Raw genomic sequence first — 13,098 nt, forward strand, 5'->3', positions numbered from 1 at the left:
GATTGGGCGGCGCGGGTGTCAATCACCGGTGCACATGGGGATCGGGATGGGCAGAGATCCCGGGAAAAGGAGCCGGACCTTCCAAATACCGGGGAGTTCGACCCCCCCTCCGAGCATCTTTACATCACAGAGCCCAAAGACATAGTCCCGTTTGCAGTGAGTTTCTCCCCGCGGGAGAAAATTTGCATCCCTCCCTTTGATTATCCATCAACACTAAGGGGGAAAAAATAGAGGTTTTTCCTTGTTTTGTAGTGTTATTGTGTTACTTTCCACGGTGTAATTGCGTTTCCAATAAACCCCTCCATTCACTGATACTGAAGACACAGCTAGCCGCTGTAACAGGTAAGGGAACCCCCCAGATACGAGGCGCAAAAAATAAACAATAATAATCAGAATCATAAAATATTGGCTTGGGAATGATTTATTGGATTTGGGATCATCTTTGGGATCAGTCTCTGCCAGGGAAGCTCCACTCTGGCGTAGCCAGGGCTGCAAAGTTTGGCAGTGCTTGAAGGGAGGCCAAGGGGTGACCCCAAAAATGGGCTCCCAGCACCCAGACGGGGAGGGGGCATCAAGGGATGAAGGAATTGGGAGAGTTTGGGGAGTAAAAGGAGCCTTCACATGGTGAAGGGGCTGGAGCACAAAGAGGAGCTGGTGGGGGAGGTCATCCTGGAGAAAAGGAGGCTCGGGGGGGACCTTCTGGCTCTGCAGCTCCCTGACAGGAGCAGGGACAGGAGGAGAGGACGTGGCCTTAACCTGCACCAGGGGAGGTTTAGGTTGGACATCAGGGAGAATTCCAACGCCTTAACATTCTGTGAATGTGAATCTGTCCCCGGGGTGTCCTGATCAGCAGGATGTCCCACTCCCAGGGGTATCCTGGGCTCCAGAGTGTCCCGTTCCCAGGGATGTCCCGGTCCCAGGGATGTCCCGGTCCCAGGGATGTCCCGTTCCCAGGGATATCCCAGTCCCAGGGATATCCCAGTCCCAGGGATGTCCCGTTCCCAGGGATATCCCAGTCCCAGGGATGTCCCGGTCCCAGGGATGTCCCGTTCCCAGGGATGTCCCGGTCCCTCGCACCGAACTACGAGTCCCAGCAGCGCGGCAGGACCGCCCAGGGGCGGTACCGGCCCGGTATCCCGGGCGGGGTGTCCCGGGGGCTCCACCTATTCCCGATCTTCCGCCTGCTCCCCGCAGCCCGGAGCGTTCCCGTTTCGCAGCCGCGCCGCCGGTGAGTGGGGCGGGGGGAGGAGGCGATGGGGTCCCGTACCCCCATCCCGGGGTGTCCCTGGGGATGCCGGGGGTGGCCGGGGCTGCCCCGCTGCGAGGGGACAGCGACACTTTCCTTTCCCGGGGGGTCCGGGCCGGGGGGGGAGGGAACATCCCCGGTTCGCTCCCCCCCATCCAGCGGGACCCCCGGGGATGGCCCCGGGGACCGGAGCCGGTGTCCTGGTGCCCGGCCGCGGCTGGAGGTTGGTCGCACTGAGAAGGGGAAATCCCCTGGTTTCCCAGGCCCTGGGGACGCTGCAGGATAATGAAAAGCCGGCGGAAGAGCAGGAGAAAGCCCAGGGAGCCCCCGGGGCAGCGCGGGGTTCTCGCCCTCCGGGGAGATGTGACGGTGCCTGTCACCGGGACGGCATCGGCACTACCCCCGAGGCGTGTCCCGGTCCCACGGGTAACTCCCGAGCTGTTCCCTAACAACAATCGGAACGAGCCTTACGAGCCCTTCCCTGCTCCGTTTCCTGCCGGCTTTTCCTGGCAGTGACCTGCACGCCCTGCCAGCAGCACATTCTGCGCCCTTTTGTTTCCTTCAGGATCACAAGTATTTTCACCAAAACCAACTTTTTGTTGTTTGTTTGTTTTAATTATTTTGCATTAGAATCTTTTTGCTGCACCCAGACAGCAACTCGTCGTTTTCTTTGCGAGTTGCTTTTGGCCTCAAGGGCTCCTGTGCTGTCCCAGGGCGATGCCATAACACGATTAAGGTGCTGTTCTGAAATTTATTTTCGGTTTTATTTTTACTTTTTCTCTCTGGCGGCTCTCGGGAAATTCCAGGTGTTCAGGAACTGCAGATCACGAGGCACAGCAGGGCAGGGAAGGTTGACATCAGCCGGATAAAGCTGAGGCTGGGATGAATCACAAGCCCTGTCCTACCCTTTACTGGGCTAGCTAAAAGTGAAACTGCAGCCCTAGATGGCCCAGGGGATCGTGCCACATCCATTTCCAGGATCTGCCCTGCCTTCTGCTCCCAGCAGGAGGAATTCCCCATCCCTAAGGCAGCCTGTGGCAGTGCAGGGGTTGCTGCTCATTCCAGCTGTGGGTACATTCTCTTTTCCGAGCACATCCCTGAAATCCCAGTCTAAACTTCTGCCTGGTTTTCAGGGTGTTTGGCACAGAATACTGACAGTCTCCTGGGTGATGCCATAAAAAACCCAGCAGGGTTCCAGGGAGTTCATTTCCATGGGAAACTTGTGGATTGGAGGTGACCTGAAAGCCTGCTGTAGCTGTGTCAGGGGAGGGATAGCTTGGATTTTGGGAAAGATTTTTCCCTGAGAGGGTAATTGGGCACTGAACAAGCTCCCCAGGGCAGTGGGCACAGCCCCAAGGCTGCCAGAGCTCCAGGAGGGTTTGGACAACGCTCTGAGGGACTGGGTGGGATTGCTGGGGTGTCTGTGCAGGGCCAGGAGTGGGATGGATGATCCTGTGTGTCCCTCCCAGCTCAGGAGATTCTGTGTCTCTGTGAGACGCTGCAGTGGGATGACTGTCCCTGACTGGTGGGCTGGTTGTTCACAGTGAACTTTCCCTCTGTTCTGAGGTCATTCCTTATCCCTGAGATCAGCTGAGGAGGTCCTGCTTTGGATTCCTGGGGCGGCATTTTCCGGGATTGGCGGCGGGGTTTTCCCAGCCCCTTGGCAGGCTGCCAGGGCTGCTCCTGCCTGCAGGACAGGGCAGCAAGGAGGGTGATTCAGTGCCTGCTCCCAGTTCGGATACCCCTTGGATTGGTGCCCCCACCTCAGATTTACGTCGGGCGGCTCGTCCGGTCACGACAGGCCGGGAAGTTTTCCCAGTGGAGAACTCCAGGAGCTCTCCTGCTGTTTGTTGACCCTGCTGTCATGCATCTCGCTACTGGGAGTCATCTTGCAGCTCCAGCTGGGCTGTCACGTGCAGAGAGGCTTTAAGAGCCCTGTGACAGGGCTGGGGACACACTGACACACAAGGGGACACACTGACAGTCCCCAGGGCCTGCCCAGCCAGCATCCCCTGGGTGCTGCTCTCCATGGGAGCTCAGCCCAGCCAGGTACCTCTTCCCTGGGAGCCAGGACCCTGAAGGTGAAAGGGGGTGTGTCTGGAGGTTGAGCTGTGTTGGAGAGCATCCAAAGGATGGGGAAGGGTCTGGAGGGGAAGCTGAGGCTGAGGGCACTTGGTTTGTGCAAGGGGGTCTATGGAACAGTCAGGGGGTCTGTGGGACACTCAGGGGGTCTGTAGGGCACTCCTTGGCTCTGATCCATGGGCTCCCATGCAGGAGAGAGGCTGCTGTGCCACTCTGGCAGCCTGGGAGCACCAGGCACCGTGCTGGTGATCAGGAGCAAGAGTCTTCCACATGTCTGCTAAAGGACCTGCAGGCTGCCCTGGGTGTCCCCAGGGTGGCAGGGACACCACTGAGCTCACGTGCCTTGCTGACAAACCCCGGTGTGTGCTGAGGGGGGGTTGGACCTCACTGGGCCATTCCCATTCCACACCTCTTCGTGCCCTTCGTGGGCACAGCCAGAGGGGTGAAATAACCCCCTCACCCTTCCCTCTTGCAGACTTCCACCATGGATGATTCCTGCGATGATCCCCCCACCTCTGCCGTGCTCCTGGACAGCTGCCACTTCTCCCAGGTGCTCTTCAACAACGTGGAGAAGTTTTATGTTCCCGGAGCAGACGTGACCTGCTACTACACCCTGACACAGAACATCACTGCTCGTGGCAAGGACTGGGTGGGCATCTTCAGGGTAAGTGGGTACTGGGAAAAGGGCGTGGGGAGCACGAGGAAGGAGCAGGAGGCGGGAACAAAGAGCTCGGACTTTGTCACAGCGAGGGTGGGGAATCTTGGTGATAACTTTGTGTAATGGGGTATCTGTGTTGTGCCAAGAGACAAAGTGTGGCCTGAGCAGGTTCAGGGCTAATCAACCACTCAGATTAAATCCCCAAGGCCAGGTTGGACGGGGCTTGGAGCAACCTGGGCTAATGGAAGGTGTCCCTGCCCACAGCAGAGGTTTGGAATGAGATGATCTTTCAGGTCCTTCCAACCCAAACCATTCCATGCATAGACCACAACCCTTAAAACTCAGGATATCGATGCAATCATCCTCCCAGTAACTGATCCATGTGGAAATAAAGCCCCATTTCCACGGGATGAACCCGAGTGATGCCACGTAACAATCTTCCTGTTGCAGGTGGGGTGGAAAACAACCCGGGAATATTACACATTCATGTGGGCTCCTCTGCCTGCTGCTGACCACAGTGGCACTGCTGTGCAGCAGAACATCCAGTTCAAAGGTGAGTTGGGAGCTTGGATCCCGCTGGGAATGTGTGTGCACTTTGCTGCCCCCAGTAAACAGGATTACAGGAATTACAGGATGGCTGTGGGACCTGCTTTGGGAGCCTGCTTTCAAATCCCATCAGGAACCATAAAAACTCGAATCTGCTGAATCCCACCATCCTACTGAGTGATTGTTACCCCTGGTAACAAGGAATTGCTAACAGTGCAGGAATTACTGAGCTGGGATGTGGGACTTTCCCGAGGTCCTCACTTTCTGTGTATAACTAAGAGGCTGAACAGTTCAAAGCTGTGTGTGACAATGCTGTTGTGTTTGCCTGAAGCTTATTACCTGCCCAAAGATGATGAGTACTACCAGTTCTGCTACGTGGACCAGGATGGGATGGTCAGGGGGGCCAGTGTCCCTTTCCAGTTCCGAGCAGAGACTGAGGATGATATCCTGGTGGTCACCACACAGGTATGTGTCCACTGGGTGATCCCACAGCCCCCATGCCGAGCTGGGGCTCGGCAGACTTGGATTCCGTTCTTGGCTTTGCTGCTCATCAGTCACGCAAATTTGAGCCTTTGTTTCTCTTCCTGCCGTTTGCCACTTAGACTGTGAGCTCCAGTGACTCAGCACTTGGTGTTTCAGGGCATTTGGGGTGTTCTGAAACGAAAATGTCATTTGCATGGGAACAGGGGAGTAAAGGGCAAGCACCTGGACAAGAATGGGACATGGACAAGCAGGAATGGCTTCAAACTGACAGAGAGGAGGTTCGGATGAGCTGATAGGGAGAAATTCTTTACTGTGAGGGGGACACTGGCAAGGGTGCCCAGAGCAGCTGTGGCTGCTCAGCCTTCAGGAATGGGGTTGCTGGTCAGTGTTGGACACAGCGTGGGGCGTGAGGAGCACTCAGGTCAGGGCAGCACCGCTGTTCCCCCTGCCCAGCTCCCCTTCCCCTGCTCCCCACGCTGCGCTCTCTGCAACGTGGCCTCTCAGGGCTGCTGGTGTGACCAAACAGCTTTGTCTCCTGCCAGGGAGAGGTGGAAGAGATTGAACTACAGAACAAAAATTTGCAGGAAGAGAACGAGGAGCTGAAAGCGAGTTGTGCAAATCTCCAGAAGCAAAACGTGGAACTGCAGGAGGAGCTCAAGAAGACACAGGTGAACCAGAAAGTTAATGTATTAAGGCAGAAGCTTTAAGTCTGAAAGATGAAGAGGAACTGAGTAAAGTTTTGTTCCACTGAACACTTCCAGGAGAAAATTGAAAGGGTTTTCTCCCCATATTATCTGTTTAATCCTTTATCAAATCACATGACTGTGATAAAAACAATAATGGTGAAAAGACACATCTGCACACCCTGGAGTTGGGAACATATGGGAAGGGAAATGTTCAAAAATGCTTTGTAGGCTGAAAAATCACATGGTAATTATCTTTTCCTCCTTCAGTTTTGCTCAGGGCTTATGCAAATGAAAAGGGTCTGAAAGAGGATGCAGAGGAGGGATTTTCCTCCTTAGATGGGCTGCCTGGCACTGCTGCACTGGAAGGCCTTTGCAGGTCCAGTGCAGAGCAGGATTGTTGTTTGGGTCCCCTTTACCTCCTGTCAACCTCCCTGTGATTTTCAGGAGCTGCAGAAAAGTTTGGAGTCTTTAAGGAGCAACACAGAGAAACTGGAGCTGGAGGTGAACTCCCTGAAAATGGAGAATAAACACCTAAAGGAGCAGGGGGACTGCAGGGAGGCAGAACTGCAGCAGTAAGTGCATTTACAGCTTATTCCCAGGCAGGGTTTCCCGCCTGATTTCCCAGCTGTGAAAGCCTGTGGTGTGTTTTGATCTGTTCTGGGTAGACTCAAGGAGCAAATTCAGAGTGTGAGCTCGGAGAAGGAGCGCCTGGAAGGCAGGCTGAAAACAGCCCTGGAGCACATGGACCAGCTGCAGGTACCAACCCCTCCCTGGCTGCTCTGAGCTCCTTCTGACAGAACTGAGGAGCCCTGAGCAAGGGTAGGAGATTCATTTCTGCTGACATGAGTTCCTGGGGAAAATGTCAACCCTTGATATGCTTGAACCTCCAGAAATCTGCTTTAAAGGGAGGGCAGAGGGGGATGTGCTACGAGAAACTGTAAGGATTTTATTCCCTAAAATCATCCCCTTTGCATGTTCCTTGAGTGACCAAACCCAGAGTGTTGTTTCCCTCCTGCCAGCCAAGGATCCAGGCAAGAAAACACCTCTGTTTTGAAAAACATCCTGAAATTATTTTTAGTTCTTGGATGAAAACAAGGCTGGGAGAATGTATTCTAAAAATAGTTTGGACAGGGACACGGGAAACCCAGAACAATGGGATAAACCCTCTGTCTGCAGAGCATCTGATTTTAATTTGTCCTCTGACTTCCCGAACCCAAAATGCCGTGCTGAAACTTAGGAAGCTCTTCAGAGATCAGATGAATGAACAACCTCCTTTCTCCTTAGTCCCAAGTGCTGAGTTATGAGAAAGAAGTGGAGAACTTATCTCACATGGGCCAGGACAAGACAGAGCAGCTGGAAACTTTAAAGGAAGAGAATCACCAGTTACGCTTGAGCACGGCCCAGCAGGTAAAGATGTCCATGAAATGTGTGTTCTGAGCACACACAACCCTTCAGATCCTTACAGTCCACAGGTACTTTGATAATATATAATATATAAGAATACCCCTCTTCCCTTTCCCCCTCCCCTTCCCCTTTTTGTCTCTTTCTCATCTTTAATATCCCAAAATTGCCATTTAATAATCAGCAAAGTAGATGCCACGTGCTCAGAGGGCACCAAAATAAGGCATAAACAACACAAAGCTCCTGTTCTGCAGTTTGAGGCTCTGCCCCACAGCCTTCCCTGACACTCCTGGCAGGAATGGAAGGATCTAAAGGCAAAGGGCAGTGTCCTGTGGCATTTCTTTCTCCCAAAACACCCCACCTGTGCAGTGCCTGAGGCCATCACATCACCTTCAGCCTGGTGTCCTGAGTGACCTTCTCAAGGTGCTTCTCTCTCCCTGTGCTCCTCAGGAAGTTGTGGAGGCTCCCCTCTAATTTTGGCACCGAAAGCCAGATGCCTAAAATAGGTGATGTGATTGCCTCTGCTGGGATGCCAAATGTCTGGGATTCTCAGGGGGATACTTTGGGAATGACTGCAGAATCCCTAAATACTCTGGCTCAGCTCGGGCACTGGTTGAATTCAAGAGTCAGATAATTCCCAAGGATGTCCTGGCTGTCCATGGAAGTCTCACAGCTCCAGGAAACCTGCAGACTGGGACAGCTCCTGCCTGCCAGGGTGGATTTCTCAGCAGTTTTGGGTTCCTTCTCTTCATCCTCCCTTCTCTGTTTGAGCTGTGTGGTTCCCCTGTGAGGTCATTGTGTCACCTCACGTGTTGTAAGGAGAGCAGTGAGTGGTGACATGGAGATATCCCCAGTGACAAACTCTGAAATGGAAACACTCCCACTGAAGGTGGAAGGTTATTTGTGGGCAATAAATGCAGCCTGAGGCAGCAAATGTGTGACAGCTCCAGCCTGGGGCTGTCATCCTTGGATTTGCCATTTTGCCCCCTGATTTACCAACCCCTTTCCTTTCACAGCAACACGACTTAATGAAAGAACTGGAGAAGCAGAAGCATCTGTTTCAGGTCCTGCAGGCAGAAAAGGATGAAACTGATGAGGAAAGTCAGGTGAGAACTTGGCACAGCTCCCTCACCTTCCTCCTGAGGGGAATATGACACTGATCTCCCAGCCTGGTGTTCAGTTCCATCAACCCTTCCTCAAAACAGGCCACTCACTGGGACCATCACCCACAGCCAGGCTGCTGCAGGCACCTACAAATGACTGTGTGCCCACACCAAGTGTCTCCCAGGGTGGAATTTCCTCCCATATCCCACCTAACCCTGCCCTCAGTCAGTGTGGAGCCATTCCCTGTGTCCTGTCCCTGCAGTTCCTGATGGCCCCTCCCTTCCTCGCTTCCCCGTTTACTCAGGAAGGAGCTACCTAAAAGCTCAGAGCATCTGAGATTCTGATGTCAGAGGGTCTGTGTTGGGGCAAAATAGGACTTTTTTTTCCTGAGAATTAACAGTGTCCTTGTGTGCCTTTGCAGAAGCTCCGGGCTGAGAACAGCGCTCTGCTCAGGCACCTCTCGCAGGCCGCTGAGTTTGCTCCCCTCTCTGCTCTTCCTCGAGCTCCAGTTCCAGCTCCTGCAGCAGGAGACCTTCTGTTTGGAAATCCTTACAGTGGTGAGATTGCTTGGCATTCTGGGGAAACCACAGATTCACAGCAGTTAAAGCCTCAGCAGATGGTCCTCCCTGTCCAGCTGAGGGCTGCAGGACAGCCGCTCTCGGCAGCACCTCTGCGTGTGTGCAGATGACTTGGCAGGTGTTAAAAGTGGACTGAAGTGATCAGGCTGTGCATTTTCTGCCAAGACAGACAGCTATTAGCTGGTTTATTCAGCTGGGACACAGCTAGGCTGTGGCTTCTATCCAGTTTCCAGAGTTCCTGAATATCGAGGTTTAGGTCCAGAGCCACATCCTCATGTTTCAAGAATTACTGGTTACCAGCACATTACAATGTTAACCACTTTGCTGTGGCTAAAATGGACTTTTTCTTTTTCCAGCTGCAGGAGGAAACCTGGGGGCAGGAGCTGAAGTAAGTAAAGTGGACGTGGACGTGAATTAGTGGTTTATGGCTGGGAATCGATGGTTGGAAATGAAAAGCTCCAAGTTCAGCTCCGTGGCCAATTATCTGCTTACTGGTTTGGTCCTGGGAAGGCAGGAGACAACAAAGTGGAGCCACACATGTAGAATTAAGAATAAGAATATAAATATATATAATATTACATAAGAATAATGAGATTTCTGTGTCTTAAGGAAGAGAAAAGAAACTCTGCTGACCTTAATCTTTACGGGCTGGCTCCTGGCAGCATCTGATGTCAGAATGAGCAGCTTGCAGCTGCTAAATACCTTATTTCACATTGAGACATGGCCATGTGCTCTGTGGGATGGAAAGTTAGAGCACCTCTCAGGAGCTCTTAAGTGCTATTTAGAGAAGCCTGGAGGCATTTGCAAACTCCAGAGCATTACAGGTCAAAAACCCGCTTGTCCAAAGCGAGAACACCTCTCTGCTGAACTCTCCCGTTCCTTCCCTTTGGATGTAATTTTGGAACTGAGTTCATTTGGGTTTTTTCTCCTCCAGGCCTCCCTGAGGATATGCCCCATGTGTGACGAGGTGTTCCCTGAGGATGTTGACACCAGTCAGTACGAGGCCCACGTGCAGAGTCACCTCGTGGAGTGTCCCATCTGCACCGAGAGCTTTGAGAAGTCCAACAAGCAGGTGTTTGAGGACCATCTGCTTTGTCACAAGCTGGAATAAATCTGAATTCCTGTCTCTCTGTAGAGTAGGTGAGAATGGCCCCAAATCACTGTGCAGGCTCCACTCATGCTGAACTCAGCTGGGCAAGGCCACTCCAACCGTAATTCTGAGCTCCTTGGTCCATCCAACACCTGACTCAGGTCAAACACCCACAGCCTGAAGCTGAATCACCCTCATCAAACTGAAATCATGTCTTGGATGAAGTATATCTGCTTGTTAAACAGCTTGCAACTCCAACAGTTACTAATTTAGTTGAGTGAATAACAGGGATCCAAGTGATGGGACGTAGAACAGCAGTTTTCTGTGCTGGGCTGATACATCTCCATTGTAATTATTCTTTATTTTAGCACTGTGATGGGTTACCAAAGACCAGAAGCATTTTATAGAACCTCTCAGGATCACACTTTCAGCTTCTGGAATGCAGAATTAATTATTAATGAGGAAAAACCTAAATAAAAATACATCTTTATTCACCATGCAAAGCAAGTGAAAGCTATTTCATAAAGAGATTGAATTTCTGTTTGCACTCGAAGTCTGGGGCTGTTCCTCCAGCAGAGTGGACAGAGTGACTTGGAGGGTGAGAATCCTGCCCTCATCATTTCAGGACGAGGAAAACCTGGGATTTCTGAACAGGCAAGGTCGGTGTGGAGCCCACAGGAAAGCAGTAGCTGAGGATAAATGATCTCTCAGCAGAACCTCGTTGATTCTGGATGATTTTTGTGTGTTTCTAAACCTTCTTGATTTACCAAGAAGAGCCTGTTCTTAAACCAGAACATTGGGAGTGCCAGCTGAGTGCCTTGGGACGTTACGATGCTTTGTGCACACACTGTCCAGTGATTATTGTTATTTCTACTCCAGCATTTTCAGTTTATGATTAACAGCTCTTTTTTCCATGCAAACACAGGTGGGTAAAGGTTTATTATCCAGCTGTATTAGGCTGTGTTTTCTGCTGAGTATCTGAAGCAATAAAAAAACCCTGAGGAGTTTACCTAGAGGTTTAAAAATATTTAGAAGTAACAATAATGTTTTCCTGCTTTAATTCTACACAACCTTTTTATCAACCTGGATTTAAAGAGAGTATTTTCTGTCTTGAGATGCATTATACTGGCAAGCATTATTTAACAACCTGTAACAGAAAATAACCACCAAGAAAAATAAAAGCTTGTATGAAAAATACCTTTGGAAAAAGATGTCAGTGTCTGTTCATCCTTAAAGGAATAAATTAAATTGGAGGAATTACTGGGCTCTTCAGGGAGCTGTTTGCAGGCTTTCAATTACTGGCTGAAGCTTCTGGATAACAAAGTACTTAAGCACTTCTGAATAACTTTGTGGTGTCCCTGGGGGTACTGCTTGATCCTCACAACTTGGGAGTATATCAGGAAGGCCAAGGAGCAGTGTGGGATAACAAACCAGGAAAGTAAAATGAGCTGGTTGGGATCTATTTATTTACATCCTTTCCAACAGTGCCTGGAGCCACCAGTCCCAGTGTCCCTGCCCTGGAATTGCCTCTCCACCCCTTTCCCACCGGTCCCCGTGATTTCCCACCCTCCTTTTGCTGTCATCTCTGTGGATTTGGGTGCCTGGGTTGAGGTGCCGGCCGTGGGACAGAGGCAGGTGGCCGGCAGAGGGGGTCAGACTGCAATAAATCTCACAAAGACTGTTTTTTGTAGTAGATTCCCACTCCCAGCCATCCACTCTGGCCTGCTCCAGGTCACACCTTCCCCACCCCGGGCAGCCAGGGACCAATTTACCCCTAAGCACAAATTACATCATATATTTCCTGAGCAAGTTTTCATTTTGCTGGTGATTTACGGCATTATTTATGTTACCACTGCATTTAGCCTTTGGAATCAGAAGAGGTTTCAATCCTCTCTCAGTTTTTATGGTTTAATACAGAAGCAGCTCAAATGGCAGATAATTAGATATAGTTATATTTTGGATGAGCTCCAGCACTGCATTGGTATGTGCTGGATAAGGACCTGGATATAAATTTTCAGGAGGGGTTTGGCACCGTTTATACCCCCAGTCAGGTAACACCTGAACGGGTTAATGAAGCTGAACTCATCAGGAATGTATCTCAAAGGAAGATTTCACACCCTGTGGGACAAATCCCTGGGAATTTATATCATTTTCATAGAAACGTGGAATAGCCTGAGTTGGAAGGGACTTGGAGCACCCTGGGCCAGTGGAAGGTGTCCCTGCCCATGGCAGAGGGTGGAATGGGATGATTTTAAAGCCCCTTCCCACCCAAACCATTCCATGGTTCTAGGATTTTATGATCCAGGAAAAAAACACTGGGCCTGAGAGAGCTCCCTTTGCTCTCTCTTCATGTCTGGGAGCCTTCCTTTTCCAAGAAGTCATTTCTTCTCTTGGGTTTTCTCTCCCGGTCACCCAGAGGATAATTTAAATACATCTGTACCTGTCCAGGGCACATCATTCCCAGTTAACAGTTGAGTTTGTGGGTGTGTAAAACCCAAACTACTTCAGCCCTGAAAGTCAGAATATCCAGAAGGATGCTGCAATAACTGCCTGGTGGCTCAGCTTCTTTCAGGAGCAATTCCCAGTAAATAAACCACCTGCAGGTGAACAAAGGAGGGAAAGGGAAACACAGATGGGGTGCTTGTCCTCAGTAATCCACGTGTCAGTTGGATTTTAAGACACAGCAGAATCAATAACCCTATGGAGCAGCAAAACACACATCTAGGGTTTAAAGGGGGTTCATCACCACAATCCTTGTTTTGGGGATGAGTCCTGTGTTTCCCAAGTAAGTGGAGGTGCTCCTGTATTTGGCACGGGAATGGTGGGAGGGGAAGAGAGCAGAGAAGGGAATGGTGGGAAAAAACGTTCCAAAATTGCAGTTAGACAGAATTCCACCCTGGTTTAGTGGGGCAGCTCAGGAAAACCCGGGGAAGGACGCGCTGCCATGACACTTAAAAACGAGGATATTACAGCTGTGCAGAGGGGAGGTTTGGTCTAAAAATGCAGATATTACACTTAGGCAAGAGGGGAGCTTTGGTCCAATGGATTATTTTATAAAGCACACATTGTTTATCTTCGTCCCGCCGTGGACATCCAGCCTGACCCATTCCCGCCTGCCCAGGAGCCGGTGAGTGCCTTTATTTCCCGAGCACTTGTGCAAACAGAGGGTGCTTGGCGGGTGTACAACGGCACGAAACCCAATCGCTGTCATTTATCACCCTCTT

The 13,098-nt window shown here is 51.1% G+C and overlaps 2 protein-coding genes across 3 annotated transcripts in view; one reads left to right on the forward strand and one right to left on the reverse strand.

Moving 5' to 3' along the window:
• SNX11 (sorting nexin 11) overlaps window positions 1-13,098 on the reverse strand; it is a 393,545-nt gene that overhangs the window by 36,614 nt on the left and 343,833 nt on the right. The window lies entirely within an intron of this gene.
• On the forward strand, window positions 1,163-11,069 carry CALCOCO2 (calcium binding and coiled-coil domain 2). 2 transcript variants are annotated; one of them, XM_050327947.1, is made up of 12 exons: window positions 1,163-1,228; window positions 3,804-3,992; window positions 4,437-4,539; window positions 4,864-4,997; window positions 5,558-5,683; window positions 6,146-6,273; window positions 6,367-6,457; window positions 6,986-7,108; window positions 8,119-8,208; window positions 8,628-8,763; window positions 9,141-9,172; window positions 9,719-11,069. In XM_050327947.1, the coding sequence occupies exons 2-12, from the start codon at window positions 3,813-3,815 to the stop codon at window positions 9,893-9,895; spliced, it is 1,320 nt and encodes a 439-aa protein (XP_050183904.1). In that variant the 5' UTR covers window positions 1,163-1,228; window positions 3,804-3,812; the 3' UTR covers window positions 9,896-11,069. The 2 variants fall into 2 exon arrangements, with proteins under 2 accessions (XP_050183904.1, XP_050183905.1); XM_050327948.1 differs by lacking the exon at window positions 1,163-1,228 and adding an exon at window positions 1,962-1,982.

The sequence above is a fragment of the Myiozetetes cayanensis genome, unplaced genomic scaffold (assembly GCF_022539395.1).
Source record: "Myiozetetes cayanensis isolate MyiCay16 unplaced genomic scaffold, myiCay2020 scf35, whole genome shotgun sequence".
Taxonomy (NCBI): Eukaryota; Metazoa; Chordata; class Aves; order Passeriformes; family Tyrannidae; genus Myiozetetes; species Myiozetetes cayanensis.